The sequence below is a fragment of the Trichosporon asahii genome, assembly GCF_000293215.1.
Source record: "Trichosporon asahii var. asahii CBS 2479 unplaced genomic scaffold scaffold00005, whole genome shotgun sequence".
Classification (NCBI taxonomy): Eukaryota; Fungi; Basidiomycota; class Tremellomycetes; order Trichosporonales; family Trichosporonaceae; genus Trichosporon; species Trichosporon asahii.
This window is the reverse complement of record NW_014040919.1, coordinates 109,214-125,888: the sequence shown is the minus strand read 5'-3', so window position 1 is coordinate 125,888 and position 16,675 is coordinate 109,214. Positions and strand designations below refer to the sequence as shown.

General features: G+C 59.3%; 4 protein-coding genes across 4 annotated transcripts; 3 read left to right on the top strand and 1 right to left on the bottom strand.

The window, feature by feature from the left end:
- Positions 1-5,673: 5,673 nt before the first annotated feature.
- On the bottom strand, positions 5,674-6,359 carry A1Q1_04544 (uncharacterized protein; the record flags this gene model as incomplete). Its single annotated transcript, XM_014327977.1, has 3 exons — positions 5,674-6,036; positions 6,092-6,215; positions 6,265-6,359. 3 exons carry the CDS (start codon positions 6,357-6,359, stop codon positions 5,674-5,676), a joined length of 582 nt encoding a protein of 193 aa, XP_014183452.1.
- Positions 6,360-7,318: 959 nt separating this feature from the next.
- Positions 7,319-9,114, top strand: A1Q1_04543 (uncharacterized protein; the record flags this gene model as incomplete). Its single annotated transcript, XM_014327976.1, has 5 exons — positions 7,319-7,501; positions 7,833-8,219; positions 8,259-8,512; positions 8,689-8,945; positions 8,990-9,114. 5 exons carry the CDS (start codon positions 7,319-7,321, stop codon positions 9,112-9,114), a joined length of 1,206 nt encoding a protein of 401 aa, XP_014183451.1.
- Positions 9,115-10,460: 1,346 nt separating this feature from the next.
- Positions 10,461-12,937, top strand: A1Q1_04542 (uncharacterized protein; the record flags this gene model as incomplete). The annotated part of the gene is made up of 5 exons (XM_014327975.1): positions 10,461-10,606; positions 10,655-11,291; positions 11,770-11,817; positions 11,869-12,647; positions 12,700-12,937. The coding sequence occupies 5 exons, from the start codon at positions 10,461-10,463 to the stop codon at positions 12,935-12,937; spliced, it is 1,848 nt and encodes a 615-aa protein (XP_014183450.1).
- Positions 12,938-13,538: 601 nt separating this feature from the next.
- On the top strand, positions 13,539-14,373 carry A1Q1_04541 (uncharacterized protein; the record flags this gene model as incomplete). Its single annotated transcript, XM_014327974.1, has 3 exons — positions 13,539-13,687; positions 13,771-14,014; positions 14,071-14,373. 3 exons carry the CDS (start codon positions 13,539-13,541, stop codon positions 14,371-14,373), a joined length of 696 nt encoding a protein of 231 aa, XP_014183449.1.
- Positions 14,374-16,675: the final 2,302 nt, after the last annotated feature.

Genomic DNA, 16,675 nt, shown 5'->3' with positions numbered 1-16,675 from the left:
CTTTTGATGACGCCGGGGAGCGCTCCGGCCTTCCCGAACTCGACTTTTTAACTCTCTCCTCCTCCTCATTCCGAGATGTTGTATCATTTATATATTCCACTATATCCTTACAAGAGGCGCCTACAGAGCATTCTCGAACCATGCACAAGACATGTTGTCAAGGCGGGCTGGCGAGCGCAGCGAGCACGTCGAGTCAACTTCGAGCCCACGAAGCAGACACTGTTGACGCCCAGATGCCAGCCTGGATCTAAAGATCGAGCGGGATCTTGGCAAACAAAAGCGCGCCTGCAGAGCGAGCGCAACGACGGGGTAGTACTATCACATGCCCATACACCTCGGACCGATGTTGCCTAGGCGTGTAGGCGTGACTAGTCTTCATCAGGCCATAAGTCGCCGTCGTGCCATCGCCAACGTCGCCGTGAATGACGCTCAGTGGTAGTGCACAGATTCGTGGAATTGTGCTAATCTCTGCTGTAATCCGCAGCAGAATGAGTGGCGAGTAAACCAGCTTGAAAAGAACACACACGAAGCGGCGCGCACAGGCAGGTACGCGGGCGCGGCTGGGCGGCATGGGCGGCGAGGGCAGAACAGCGGGCAACTGTAAAACTGTCAGGCTGTGAAGAACCATGGTCCGTGCGTTCCCCCTTGGGCCCGGGGCTGACAAAGATGGCCAGGATGGGCGTGGTCTAGACCAAACCTGGGAGACGTGGGTTTGTGTCAGTGGCTTTCGACGGATGCTGAGAATAGCGCATAGCTCCAAAGAACACAGCATCACATGAACAATGCTCATGTACACAGCATCACATGAATGCTTGTATGTTGTATGTGGTATGGAATGAGCAGGCCGAGTTGGCGGTCCGCGGCGCGCCAGCGCGCGGTGCGGCGAGGCACCACCGGATCGACAAGAGTGCACGGCGCATAACCCAGATCCCCCCGTCTCACGTTTCTTGCTCGCAACGGTGGACTTGTGCCAAGTCCGTGTAAGGTTTCGCCCCCCCTCTTCATACCTTGCACAGCACCCAGTGCACCCAACCCACCTCAATAGAGCGTGTGGGGCACAAAGGCAACAGATGATTGGCCAAGGAGCAATCTGCAGTTGCCGGCGGGATGCGGCAGAACCAGATCTGGTCGTCCCCCCTCTGGGCCACTGGCAGGGCATGACAGCGTGGCTTCGAGCCTGGACTGGAGCCTGCATCGATTGGACGAGAGGGTCAGATCTCAATCCGTGGACCTGGCCGCGGGGTCGCGGGGTTGTGTACCTTTTCTTTCTCCTTTCTTCTTCTTTGTTGTGGTTGGTTCGCGCATTTGTGGGCTCACTGCAGCAATGTGCAAGGTACATGAGTGGCATTGGGTGGGCGTTTCTGGTGGGGAGGGGGATGAGAAAAAAGTTCATGAACTCTGCACCAGTCGCACCAATTGCGCTGCTCCGTTTGCGCCGCTGCAGGAGCGGTTCGATAGGAGTATACCCGGACGGACCAACCACAATACACAGGCTTGCGCCATGACTTGCCTCGTTCACAGCCATGCCCAGCCATGGCTCGCTTGTTCCGAGCCATGGCGCCGCCTCTCTCTCGGTGCCTCGGCGCCGCAGTGCGCATCGCGGGCATCTGCCGCACCTCCCGCCCATCGCGCCCATCGCGGCACGTCGCGGCGCATCGGACGAGGCGCCGATGTGCAAGGGTTACAGTGCAGAGGTGAGTCATGACGTGCAGATAAGACATGCGGCTCGCATGACCTCATGTTTTCTTCCTATCCGTGCGAAACTCGGCAGCACTCGCCACATGCCCACCAACGCCGATTCCCAAATGACTGAATGGGGGCGGGTGTTGGGCCACCTGACATGCCTGACCTGCGTGAGAGAAGGTGGGGGCCAGAACTCTGGAAACGCTGCGCCAAGGCTTGTCAGCCTTGAGTTGAAGCTTATTATTGTTCTTTTTTTCTGCCAGCTCGGCGAGGGAGACGAGGGGGAGACGAGGGGTCGGTCAGATGACGCGCGATTTGAATTCGTTGGAGCAAACGGTGCACGGCCCTTTGGCCCTCTCGTCGAATTAGCGCGCACGCCACTTGTTCCGAGGCAGGCGTCACCGGCCCCACCAGATGCCTTATCTCTGCTGACTGAGCAGGTCCGTGCAGCTTACCGCAAGTCTGGCCGCAATGGCGTTGCTTTTGTTCTCTTTTGTTCTTGCACGGAATGCTGGCCAAGAGCTGACTGTACACCGAGCGGAAATGGGGAGGACAGGGGATGTGGAGGCGGAACGAAGTAAGCTTCACTGCTCTCCTAGATCTCTGATCGTCAGGCCAGGGGCAGCGCGCGAGGCCAATGGGGAATCACCCTCCTGCACCGCTTTCCCAAAGCTTGACGTCAGGTTCCGTTATTCCGTCGTGCGTATTGTGCACAGCTCGGTGAGAGAAGTGACGAGGGAGCGGTACGGGGTAGCATAAACGCATTCCAGTAGATCCATCCCTCGATCTCGATGGTCAACAAGTTGCCCTTCGGCACCCTCCGCTCTCGGGAGGCTGTGCAGCGATCACCGCCAGTGCCTCGATACGCCGAGCGGCGTTCCAGGTATTCCTGGAATCACTCTTCGGTGCCGGAGTGCAGATCCTGATCATCGCTCTTGATACTCCGCAACAACGACCAGGCCACGCAACGGAGGGCGACGGTGACGAACTGAGTGATCGCACCCAGCTAACAGTGACGTACTGACTGATGCTCAAACCACCCAATCCATCGAACGAGTTTAGGAGGAAAGGGGCTGAAGAACCACCTCTCGTGACCATCTCGCTGGATAAGCCAGCACCGCTCGACACGCTCTAACCACTTGCTGCTAGAATGTAGCACTGCCAAGACCACACCAACAAGCATAGCAAGCAAGCGGTCCGATCCTCCGACGACGGAGGTGCCAGCTGCGGATCCGGACTAAACACAGGAACCCAGATCTCGACGGACAATCTAAAAGCTCTCTAACCTGGCGCTACCAAGCTTCGGTCCGCTTTGCCCTAGCGCACACGACAAGGTTTCCAAGGGCAACAAGGGCGATCTCGATCGCCCGTGAAGCGCGCGGAGCCCTCTGGGCCTCCTTCGGGGCACTCCTCACGCCCCTTCGTCGACAGCACAGCAGTGATCGGCGCCAGTGGACGAGATCTGGGCCCATGCCTGATGTCGGACCGCAGCGCCGTATGCGCCTGCGCAGTACGCGCCTGCAGCATCGACGTGTGTCTCAGCCTGCGGCTCAGCCACATCTTGCCCGTTCCCTTATCAGAGTAAACAAGAGTGACGGTGAAAACGGCGCGCGGCGTGACGATCTTGCCGCTGACCGACGCGTATGGTGATACTGACATGCTTGCGGTGACTTTCGGCAGGGCGGTGGCGTCCGCCGCTGGCGCTGGTGGTTGACGGACAGCCTCAGTGACCTTTGCGTCGGTACCGAAGTTGCGTATCAGAGTCTCACCGCGCACCGCGGGATCGACGACGGCGTCCTCTCGGTCCCGGCGATGGGCGTCGTGGGCCTGGGCTTACCATGGTCCGAGACAGGGTCAACGCCGTTGGATGAGACGGCAGAAACTATGAGCGACAGACAAAGCTGAACAGAGGTTGTTGTGCTGTGCGACTATTCTTGGCCGTGGGTGTTCTGAACCCCTCAAGAACTGATCCGTCTGACGAGTCGAGAGTCAGGTATCACGGCTTGAAGGCTTCCGAACTCCTCTCCGTCTCGGACCATGGCGCGGAAGATTGACCGGAGTGTCGTTTCTCCGGTGCGCTCCAGAACACCGCGCCCCTTTCCTTTTTCCCTCGTTTTCCTCGAGGGGCGGCGGTGCACAGCAGCAGGGTGTACGACGTCGCCCTTTCTACCCCACCCCAGCTCCTCCATGGGCAGCCAGCAAGTGCGACTGTCAGTTGGTTGCTGAGATACCGGGGCCCGACTGGTGGAAACACACAGTAACCGAGCTCGTGCATCCCCACACTCTCCGACCTGATGGAATACTGCTTCTCCTTCTGCCCGACTCGGCCAGAGCTATAACCAATCAGTCCCTCCCCATGGCCCGGGAAAGGCAAGACAGTGCACTGCAGGACCTCGTTGCTTGAGCGCAATCACGGGGTCACCTTTCTCGCTCGCACCACTGTTGTCGCCGTAGAGCGCCGCCACAGTCGCAGTCTCTGGAGGGCCGAGCTCCGAGCGACCGGGCGTCAGCGGTGCCTATTCGAATTTCGTCCCTTCCCTCCACCGTCGTTCGTTTTCGCAGTCTTCGTGATCTCGTGACTCACCATTGCTCACCCCAACATCCCTGCTTTTCATACCTTACTGTTGACGATGCGGTGTAGGAGACAGTGGGGTGGAGGATTGGGGTATCACGAAGCGATGGAGGCTCCTGCACTCACTCTTCCCTTTCTCACCACAGGTTGGCCACCCCCACTTCTCTGAGGCAGCACAGTTTGCCCGGTTTGACCGCAATCACTGTTCCGCAGCATCGCACAAGCATTGCATGCTCGAGCATGCAGAAGCGAACTCCTGTCTGGACCTAAACAGGACCACTACGGCTGTCGGGGGTCGGGCTCGGGACGGTGAAGCCCGAACTGACACATGAAAGGCACAGGCATCCGAGCGTCTTCCAGAGTTCCAATCGAAATACAAATCCACCGGCTCTTTATCTCTGAGCCGTCGTCGATCTGCGATCTGGGATAGCTCCTTCCCGCTCTGTAGTGCGGGTCGTATACCTTTTCGGCGATCATCGGGTCGTCGTATGATTGTGCGGTTGCTTGGACCCGTGACTTCTGCCCGTGATCGATCGAACCGTCGTCGCACAACTGCAACCCCCCTCAACGCTCGAGTCTCCGACCTGAAAGAAGGAGTGCACTGATAGGCAGACAGGAGCGCAAAGCAGCTCGGCTCACCGTGCCGCCGGGCCGTGGGCGAGGTTTTCCCGAACCGCCGCCTCGCTCGGGGTAACGAGGACCGTGCATCAGATCGCTCGGAGAAGTTTAGATCCGGGTGACCGGAAGACCCGCTGCAGGACTTATAAGATCAGGGAGGGGTTGGCCCCTAGTCCGGTGCAGCAAGTTACAGATGCAGTATCCGATGGGAGATCCCAGTTTACGTTCCTGATGACTTAGCTACTTACCCTCCTGTTGCACTCCTCGAGTCGTCATTTGCTTCAAGTTGCGCAGTTCGAGACGTATGACTTCATAGCCAGACATCAGGCTGGGCGAGACAAGTTGAGGAACGGCGTTCTCACCGAGAAACTCATACGACACTCACAGCAGATTCCCGTCTCTGAGTTGTTACAGCCGCGGCGGAACAGAGTTCTTGCGTCGCCCTCTGTTTCCCCATCCGCGGAGTGAAGTAAAACCCAACTCCGTACGCACCCGTACACCTCCGTGGTCGAGTGTTTGAGCGTGGAATGCGGCCCCACTGGGCTCCGACTAAGCACAGTGGGGGACAACAATATGACGAATAGTGTATTGTCGACATGACGAAGAGTTGCAGCCACGACGAACCGGGCAATCTGCCTTCCCCCACGAGTCGGCAGTCGTTATCGCAGTTTGCCGCGCCTGCCTCGCCTACCGTCACGGTGTACCCCCGGTCTGGCTCCCAGCTGCATCTCGCCGTCGCCAATACCTCGGAGTCGGCAGGAATGTGAATCTCAAATCGCCCCGGGTATCTGCAAAGACGATCAACAAGGGTTCACGTGAACTATTCCCCCTAGTCCCATGTCCCAGACGTTGCGGACGTTGCAGAAGTCCCTGGCCGCCAATTTGTGTCGCCTGCCGTCCCCATGCTCAGATCCGAGCAACATCCAGGCCCAGAGTGCCCAGCCTACGAGGCGTATAGACTTTCGGGCCTCCAGATGAGGAGGTTCCTGGCCCCAGCCTTGCGCAGCCTCTGCCCGGGGTAGACGTCTCAGGCCAGTCTGGAGCCTCTGACTGGCCATCGTACGCCACGGGTGTTCCAAGAGTGTCTCGGCGCTAGCAGGTCTTGATTCGGGGTAGCCTAGAGTTGTTCGGGTCGTCGTATAATCAACTGGTGGACTATCACTCTTGGCATCGCGTGCACGTCATGCTCACCTTCGTCGCAGTCATCATGCAGCCCACTTTGGGAACAAGAGGAGCCCGGAGGGTACCGGGGGAGGGGCAAGGAGGGGCACCCGAGTGGCCCCCCGTTCTCAAGTACAAGGAACGGGCCGATATCGTGATCAAGCAAAGCGCGTCACGGGCACTGCAGGGGCCAGCGTTGCGATCACGATACTGCCCACGATATCACTCACGGGGGCATTAAGCCGCCTCGTTCTCCGCTTGGCCGACGCCTCGCAGCGCCAGGACAACGCCTCACCAGGCCCAGGAACGCGTCTAAACTGTTCATGGGGGTCCACGGGGATATCCAGGAGCTTGCGAGGAGCGGCATAACCAATGTGTTGCACACGGTACCGCATGTGCCGGGTGCGTTATCCTGAGCCTGACGAGGGTTAGCGAGGGTCACAAGGGGCACAAAGCCGTACCTGGCCGTGCTGAGCCGAGTTCGTCGTTGGTATTTCGAGGAATACGTGAAATGCACGGTGGCCCTCCGTCCTGGCGGGGCACTAATCTGAGCTGGGACCTTGGCTTGGCATCACTCATGTTCGAAATAAAGGCCCCGCCAAGAACACACTCGCCAGGTACCGTGTCGCACGTATCGCACGCTTGAGCACAATACACGACAGAACACTTGCAGCGCTCGTGGTCTGGACGAGATTGCTGGTCGGCGACTTATTGCCACATTCCTCCTCCCACTGCGCCTGTCTGCGCCAACTGCGCTGCCGATGCAGCCGGACCAGGGATTGCACGCCTCGCGGACCCAACATCTTCTTGGCATGGGCATCCGCCAATGTCAGATGATCATCCCGCAGCTAACGTCTTCTGGAACAAGGCCTCTGCTCGCGCGACATGGGGCGCCGTGATTGCCGACAACTCGAGGTGTCCTCGCCAAGGATAGCAAGAGGGACAGCGCGGAGGGGCACGGAAGAACACCTCTGGGCACCGTTGGGGAGCCTTGGGGAGTGGGGGCTCCAACCGTTTGGCCTGCTTCGAGAAGAAAATCACTCACTTCACGAGCGAACGAGCGATGGCGTCCCGAAGCGGACATTGCAGGACGGGGTGCGAGCGGCGGCGTCCATCGTTCGTAAACAGGCAGATCATCTCCCGGCCGTTAGCGTCGCGAAAACTTGCGAGGCATCTCGCGACCCTCATGACATCTATAAAGGCGGACCGTAGAGACACCGAAGATTCTCCGCAGCACTCTCAGTGCCAGCGACAAGAAACGCACTGAAACCACCACACGACAACATGGCGACCAACGTCCTCTCTTACGACCAACGCAAGGACTCCACGTCCAAGTACGACGATGACATCGACGTCAAGGTCGCCGAGGCCGGAGGCGACGACCCCCGCGTCGACTACTCCGGCTTCGCCCAGAAGACGGACCCCGTCGAAATCAAGCTAGTCCGCAAGCTGGACCTGTTCATCATGGTGAGAACTCGTCGCTGGCGGCGCTGACTGGGAGCCCTCCCTCTGGTCCATGTACTGGCTCAACTATCTCGACCGAAACGCCATCGCTCTGGCTAAGCGTGAGTATTCGCTTCCCAAACTCACTCTTCTGAGTACCAATTGTGCCACCGCCGCTGCCGATGAGCTTGCTTGGGTTTCCTCGGATGCAAGCTAGAGAGATGTTTCATCGACGTCGAATCATCGCGGTGGCGACGCCACGGCTTGCCCATCTCACATTCCTTACCGATGCCGAAAGAACCACTGACATCCAGTCTCCACTCTTGTCGAGGACCTCAAGATGACCGACGTGCAGTACCAGACTGCCGTCTCTATTCTCTTCGCCGGTTATGTCATCTTCGGTGTCCCCTCCAACATGCTCATCACTCGTGTCAAGCCTTCGCTCTACCTCTGTCTCGTTATGCTCACCTGGTCGGTTCTCTCGATTTGCACGTCTTTCACCAAGAACTTCGGCCAGCTCTGCGCAGTCCGCTTCCTCCTCGGCTGCACTGAAGCCCCCTACTACCCCGGTGCTCTTTTCCTTATCTCGAATTTCTACACGCGTACCGAGGTCGCCACCCGTATTGCTATTCTCTATACTGGCAACGTTCTCGCCACCGCCTTTGCCGGCCTCATCGCCGCCGGTGTGTTCCACATGGACGGCATGCTTGGCTACGCTGGCTGGCAGTGGCTCTTCATCATTGTGAGTGCCGCTCTTCTACGTTACTGACAGAACAGCAAGGCTCCGTCACCGGCCTCGTCGCCATTTTGCGCCTACCCCTTCCTCCCCGACTCGCCCCTGACCACCCGCTGGCTCACCCCCGAGGAGCGTCAGCTCGCCCATGACCGCCTGCAGCGCGACAACGTCGACCGTGTCGAGGCTGGCTCCACCTGGCAGGGTCTCAAGCAGGCGGTCGTCGACCCTCGTGTCTGGATCTTCGCTCTCATGTTCAACATGCACCTTTCTGCCAACGGCTTCAAGAACTTCTTCCCCTCGTAGGTTTCCCTTCTGAGCGACAGCTGACAACGAGCGTCGTCAAGACCCTCGGCTTCGACACCACGATTACTCTCGTCCTTACCTGCCCCCCTTACCTCGTCGCAGGCTTCGTTACTATTCTCATCTCTATTACTTCCGGCAAGTACAACGAGCGTACATGGCACATCACTATCAGCAAGACTGTTGCCATTATCGGTTTCGCGCTCGCGCCGGCCACGCTCAACACGGGCGTGCGCTACTTTGCAATGATGGTGTTCACGCTCGGCACTTACGGCGTCAACTCCCTCATCCTCGGTTGGGCGAGCACAGTTTGTTCCCAGACACCCGAGAAGAAGGCCGTCGTCATCGCCATGCTCACGACGGCCGGCAATGCTTCCTTCATCTACACACCTTATCTCTTCCGCGAGCAGGATAAGCCTCGTTACACCCTCGGTAAGTCTAGCCACAACAAAGTGGGAGCGGGACTAACAGCCCAGCGATGGTCGCCATGGCCGCTTTCTCCCTCGGCACTCTTCTCTGTGGCTGGGTCATGCGCATCATCCTCAAGCGCCAGAACAGGACCCTCGCAGAGACGGGAGCGCCCACCAAGTACCCCTACTAATCGCACGAACGTGCCCCTCCCCCATCCCCCCACTCCTCCGCTAAGCAAGAAGAAACCCAGTCTCAGGAGTTGTAGAACGTACGGTATAATATTCGGTAAATTCGCTGGCGCTCGTGTGCCGCACCGCTCTCAGACCCCCATCAGAAGAAAGAAGTGCAATGCATTGGTGTACAGTCTAAACAAGCCAGTTTCTCCCAGATGTGGAATTCGGATCTCGGGAAATTCGTGACATCTCGCGCCTCCGGGTACAAGGCCGAGTCATCAGTCCAGGCATCTGTAGCGCTGTACCACTGGCGGCGGTGGCTTAGGCTCTTGGCCGTACATGCTAATTCTGCACACCTTTACCCACGCAGGCCTTGGCCACCTGGAGTACCTGGCCTACAATGTGGTCCAGACCTCAAACAACTAGGCGGCGGGCAGCCCAGACATGCTCCGACGAGGAAAGCACGCTCGCATCATCAGTTGATGGGGCATTCATGTAATCGTTGGTTGACCGACATGTAAAGCATCTGTCACCCGGATACTGAGTCATGCTATACGATGGAAAGTCTTGTCATCACGAACAGCCCACCTCTTGGCACGAGGAATAGACAGTGCGTCGTCACCTCACTCCACTCTAGCATACCGACGTGGAGCGTTGTCTTAAGCTTCGCAACGCCGCAGACCTTTCACGCGTCACCGAAGATGGTACTATCGTCCGTCGGAGTGGGGCGAGTGTGACGTAGTAGCGCCGAGCTTCGGGAATCTCACAAGCTCGCGAAGCGTTGGTAGGAACGGATCAGGAAACGGGCGGACCAGAAGACTTCAGGCTCGAGTCTCCGTGACCCCGATCTCCACTGTCGGTGGGGGTCTTTGTCGTGGGGCGTGCACATGGGGAGATCTGCAAGGAGGTTGCAGGGAGCGAATGAACAAAGGGGCTTCGTACGACCCAAACGGGCAGCAGAGCTCTATGCGTAAGTGGCTGTTGCTGAGCACCGCATATCTTTGTTCGGCGAGGAGCTCCGCCGGACCGTTAACCCACTAGGGGCTAGTGAGAGTGATCTGACGCTAGTCTGTGTGGCCGCGTAAGGGGGTAAGCGCTGTCATCCTCCTCTCGCGTGAGCTCTCTTGGAGCAGTGCCGCTCGGCAAAAGAGCGGGTAGTGACCGCATGGCCACAGAATGACATCAAGGCCCGGTTCCTGCGCTAGATAAGATAGTACCTTTTAAAAAGTCGAGGTTCAGATGTTACCAGATCTCGGGTACAGTGGCCCGCCGCTATACTGGACGCCGTACGGCCGAGCTAGATCCCTTCTTAAAAGCCGTGAAAAGTGGTGCACTGTCACCTCGTCGGAACTCCAACTCCACCATGGAGGATATCGTCAGCTCCGCCAGCGCTGTCCCGATACCTGTCGCCCAACCCTCCGCGGTCCGCGATAGCGAGCGCTGGACGCACGGCGACTTCGCCCTCATCTCTTCCGACCACATTCGTTTCCGAATACCAGCCTTCTACATGTTTGCCGCCAGGTGAGCCGGCAAAGTGTGAGAAACTAACGAGTGCAGCTCAGTGTTCCGGGATATGCACGACCTAGGTCATGGCGAGAACATTGTCATCCAGCTTGACGACGGCGAGTGCGAGACGGCGGCGATCATTGACCTGTTCCTGAAGTTTGTGATCGACAACAAGGCGTGGGAGACGCCGCCACAGGGCCTGCAGGACATGCTTCCTTGGCTCCATCTCCTCGATTTCTTGGACAAATGGGACTGCAGCGCCGCCTACGAGACCTTGATTCTGCACGCCATGCACCGGGTGTGCCACGGGCAGATGTTTGACATCTGGGCGTTCCTGCTTGGCGCGCATGCAGACGATGCCGACTTGTGTGCGTTGGCGCTGAAAACGGAGGCCGCACGCTCCGTATGGAAGCACACGCCGGAGCAGGTCAAGTCCCAAGTCGCCGGACGGCGATGCACGGATCCCACAGCGATGAGCCTAGAGCTCTGGCACCTTATCCCTCCCGACTACGGATGGGCACTCGCACAGGCGTGGGGCCACCACATGGTAACAGCTACGGCGGTGGCAGCCACGGACCGCTTCCCCTGCCCATGTCCCGCTCACAACATCATGACCCGCTGGGTAGACCTGAGCGGCGAGTTTCGCTGGCGGCTCGCTAGCATCAAGTGCTTCCGGACAAGGTGCACTGTGAGTTGTGAGAGGAGCGAGCCGCTGATGCCCAACAGACGCGGCGCGCTCCCGTCTCACTCCGGCCCGGGAGCTTGGGCTTTCCACCATCGGCCGTTGAATGCAAGCAGTGCAGGCTGGAATACACGAAACGTCTGTGCGCTCGCCCACTTGCACCGGTGGCACCAAGTTGCTCCTGCCCATGCCACATATACAACTATAGACTGATGGATGTAGACAAACAGTGATGAACATGTTGTACCCATCCTCGCCCCCCAGCTCTGTGTGTGTGTCGAGGAGTCGTCGTGCTGTCAAAAGCACTGCGACACCTCCTCTTCGTTTCTCTTTTCTACCAACTCTCCTCTCTTCACACTTTCTATCCCAATCTCGTCAAACCCTCTCGAAAGAAGATGAAGGCCAAACCCGTAAAGCCCCTGAGGTCATCGAAGTCTACCCCTCCCCCTCCCGTGGAGTCTCGGAAGATCACCATCCTCTCTAGCGACGGGTACCCGTTCGAGGTGCATCCCATCAAGCTAATGGGCGTTCAGTAAGTTCTGAAATGGTGGCGAAGCTGATGACAATCAGCTAACTCTACAAGGCTGTTGAGGGCCGTGGCACCGAGTCCAGGGTCCTCCGCCTGACTGACGCCGTTCTCGAGCACAGCGAGGTCATCGGGCTCTTCGTGGAGCTCCTTGTCCACCGCCAGTGCATGGAGCTCAAGGGCAACTCTCTCCCCGATAGCTGGGGTGGTGTGCAGAAGTATGTGCACCTCGTCCAGTTCCTCGACAACGCTGGGCATTGCGAGGATCTGATTGCGCTCTTCTGCTACCAGTTGGGCAAGGCCGTCGAGGGTAAGAAGCTTGCTGCCGTTTGGGGCGCTCTCCTGGGCGGACTCGCCAAGGACGTCGATTTGATGGTCATTTCTCTCAAGGCAGGCGATGTCAATGACACTTGGACTACCGAGGAGGACGTCCTCGTCACCGACGGCCTGACTACTGCCGAAGGCTGGGCGCTCGTCAAAGCCGACGCCGCATCGGGTGGTGACAGGATTCTCCTTGGTGCCAACCGCCTCGACCCCAGCTCGTGGTCGAAGGAGATGCGTGGACTCATCTGCAAGGACTACCTCCTCGCGCTCTACTCTGGGTGGACCAAGGTTGAGCCCGAGGTCCACCTCCTCGAGGGGTACGTTGCCATGAGCCCGACTGAGGTCGGCAGCGACGACGGCAGGGACTCGCCTTCGCCCTCTCTCTTCGTCCGCACGTCGTCGTACCGCAAGCGCAACCTTCTCAGCCGCGGTGGCGCCGCCTACTTCAGCCGCCGCCTGGCGAGCCTTTCCATCGGCACCGCCCGCAAGGCGGACACCGAGCAGGAGCTCAGGTAAGTCAAGCATTCTCCATCTCACTATCCGTGCCGTTGCTGACTGCGGCAGTGACCTCTCCCGCTCTTCCGGGACTGACCGCACCTCGTCCGAAACTGACCCCATGGTTGCGGTTTGGAAGCAATACGCTGAGGAGGTCAAGGGCGCCCTCGCCGAGCTCAACCGCTCTGCCCCCATCGCCGTCCTCCATCATCCCGTTCCCGTCCCCGCCGGCAGCGCCAAGGACCGCATGCGTCACATTCTTGCGTACGGCGTCAACATGCGCAGCAAGATCAACGAGCAGCGTTAGGCAAGTGCGTTTTACTTCGCTGTATCCCGATCTGTTCTGTTGGACGGGCATCGGTTTTAGCTGGCCTAAGAGACGCCCTGTCCAGCTCAAAATGTTGTGGTTCCCGTTGTTGCTGTTGTCGATGTTAGTTGTCTTTCCGTAGCTGCTCGTAATCACCCTTCACTCCTATACCCTTGCTTTGCTTTCCTTCAGTATGCATTATTGTCGTGGTTCGACGTTAGCGTGTGGTGTGGCAATACGCCAGGCTGAGCAATGCCTGGAAGAGCGACTCTGACTTCCGTTAATGGACAGGGCGAAGGTGCAAGCCAGAGATCATTGTTTCCAAAGGAAGGCGATGCATGCCCCACACTCGCACCTCTTCATAACAACAGCAGCCAAATTGTTGTTCTCCTTTCAGCATGCATCAGAACAGAAGGTCTGGAGCATGGACGCAGCCATGCAGTCCGCCGGGCATCGCACCACGCCTTGCCACACGATAACGGTCTTTGCCGACGGCCACCACTCAGTCCGGTGGAGGTAGTCCGCTAGTCTTCGATCACGATCGGCGACGCGTCATCCCACCTCTTCCTTCCTCACAGTCACTCAACAACACAAAACAACGATGCCAGGAGACGAAGAGTCGCCGTACGCCGCCCGCCCCGCCCCCGAGTCCTTTGACGACTTCATGGCGCAGATCTCCGCGATCCAAGAAGCTCACGGCGGAATCATGGTCGACGAGGATCTGTACGAGGATATTTTTGGCGAGGCGCCGTGAGTCACTTCCCCCAGTCCGCTCCCACACCATATTCTCTCCTCAGCTGGGTTTTGTTCAGCTCAGAGTAAGCTGATAGCAGATTCGGAGCCCGACCCGAGTTCATCAAGAACCTTCCTCGCCCAACCACTGCTGAGATCAAGAAGCAGGACACCACCGATTGCCCCGTGTGCTTGCAATCCCTGGGTGCCATCGAGACAGAGGAGGAGTACGCCCTGGCAGACGAGGCATTCTTCGGTGACCTCGAGGCCCTGGGGTTGCGGAAACTGCCGTGTGACGGCGGTCACGTCGTGTGCGCCAGGTGCTGCAAGAGCTGGCTGCGTCTCGTGAGTCTTTCTCTACGATATGGTCCAGTTACGGGGATTGGTATAGCTGACCCCAGAATAACTCGTGCCCCCTTTGTCGTGCCACGGTGGATCCGCAAGCGCCCGTGAGCCACCCCATGATCGACCAGCAAAGGCATACAGAGCAGATGCTGTCGCTCTTCCACGCTGTGTTCGGGCAGCGAGGATCTGGCGGACCCGGCAGTGCTCAGGGTGCTCCTGGTGCTGGAGGGCTGCCGGGCGGCTTCCCCGGTCTCGGGGATGTGCTCGGCGGCATGGGCTTCGGCGGTGGCGGCGGCCGATCAGGCGAGCGTCGTGAGCGGGAGGAGGACCGCAGTGCCTTCTCCGGCATGTATTCGTAACCCACCGCTCGTTCCATTCTCTATATTATGTTAATCTAGACCGCTTCACGACTCCTGTCGACCCTTGTGTTTATGTTATAGTTGCATCTGCTACTAAACTGCCTACGAGCGCCCTTCGGCAACAGCCTTCAGGCTCTCCAGCACCTCATCCTCGCTCTGCCCCTGCGTCCACCACAGCTTGCTAATGTCGCCATCGAGGATGCCCTTGCCGTTGGCCTGCTTTTCGTCGAAGGGAAGGTCAGTCTTGAAGCGCTTCTCGGGCCGCGCTTTGGCTATGCTCTGGCCCTGTTTCCGCTTCGAAAGGTAGACGAGGTACTCCATGCTGTGATTCGGAGGCGTTGGGACACGCACAGCGCCAGGCGGCAGAGGCGGACCACTGAACCAGAGCACCTGGTGCCGCGCGTCTTGCTCGAAGAGACGCGCAGTGTCGTTCGGAAGATACTCCTTCACGGCGACTTGGTCGAGGACCTGCTGGCCGCCCATAATCGCCGCGAAGGTCCGGTTCGGGAACGCGGGCGCAACGGCGGGCGCGCGCTGCCACTGCTGCTGGGGGCGGGCTTGCGGCACCTGCTGCGCGGAGGGGGTGCGCGAGGGCCCGGCCTGTGGCGTCGGCACGCGCTGCTGTGGCATTGGCGAGGCGGTGCCGCGCTGCTGGGTGTCGCTTGGTCGGCGAGAGGGCTGAGCCTGCGCGAGTAAGGATTGCGCCTCGATCTCCTCGTCGTCCATCGGCAGCTGGTTTCGCCGAGGCGCACCGATGCCGCCGGGTCCCTTCACGCCCTGGGTGAACGGTGACCGAACCTGCGGCAGTGTGATCGGGTGCTGGTAGATCGAGACCGCCATCGCATCAACGGTGCGCATCGACTCGGGAACGATGTTCGCCCACTTCTTCACCGGGATGAAGAGCTGCGGGTGGTTGATATACCGCGCTCCGCAGACGTAGACCTGCCGTCCCGGGTAGAAGTAAGGCGCCTTTGGCCGTCCACGCGTGGCGGCCTGCGTCGGCTGGATGCAGATGTGCTCGAGAATGTCCTCCACTGGGTGATCGCAGAAGTAACCCGTCTTAAAGACCTCGTTGTCATAGAACATCTTGTCTGCCGGGTGAACAGTCTGCTCCGGGCGGAAGTACCAGCACACAGTGACGTGATGCGTAATATATCCCTTTGTCGGCACGAACGTCTTGAAGATCTGGCCGACGATGGGCCGCGACGGGTCGTCGGGGTTGATCAGATGCACATAGTCACCTACAATGTCAGTTTATAGAGTCGACCGCGAAGCTTACCTGTTCGGTACGCCACACCCTTGTGACGGGCCTCCTCCGTGAAGATGCGGTCCTTCGAGCTGATGCGTGTCGACGTGACACCGAAGCCCGCCTTTCCGGGAGGCACACCAGCTCGCTCAGCTTCCTGAACCTCCTGCGCTGTCTTGGCCGTTCCAGGTCCAGCGGGCAGCGACGCAAAACGGGTCATGTTGGGCGCGAGCGTGCCAGAGGGAGGAACAGCCAAGGGATACGGCGCCGTGATGGCGTTGTACAACCGCTGAAGCGTGAGGACGTTGCTGAGCTGGGGCGACAGGAAGCGATACCAGCGGCGAGCGGTCTCGAATACGGACACCATGTCGGCGTCAAACTCGCGGAGAGTAGCGTACTTCCCGGCCTGCGTGTTGGCGAGAACGTTGGGGAACAGTATCGGAGACTGACATTAGCTGTGTAACTGGCGCCAACGCTCACCTGGGTAGTGAGGAAGGGGATCTCGGCGTGGGAGGGAATCGCTGAGAGCGTCTCAGAGAGCACGGCGTTGCTGATGTCAGCTTCGAGAGGTTGCTTCGCAGCTCACTTAGGATCTTTGTACGTGGCGATGGCGTTAGCCACGGTCGCTATACGCTTCTTCCAGTTGGCCTGGCCCCCGACGGATCGCTCATAATCGGCAGCGCCCTCTCCCCACCATCCGCTTCCCAACACACCTCCAGGCGCCGGGTCCCCTGGCAGCTCCTGGACGGGCCCGCTCCAGCGAGGAAGCTTAGCGTCAGTCGCGGCCACGACACTTTCGTCGCCTGGCGAGAGGTGCACGGCGTTGGCCGGACGAGGAGGTGCATACTTCTCCGCCTCAGCCTTGGCCTGAGATCGCGACACTCGCACCGGGGAAGCCGACGCGGGGGCGGGCTGGCGGGCACGTTCTCGCTTCGACGGGAGGAGCGGCTCAGCAGAGGCAGACGTGGAAGCGGCGGGCGACGCCGAGGCATCCGGTCGAGACACATGTAACTTGATGACCGGCGGCGGCGCATCGGTCGCTGGTGTTCCGGGGGT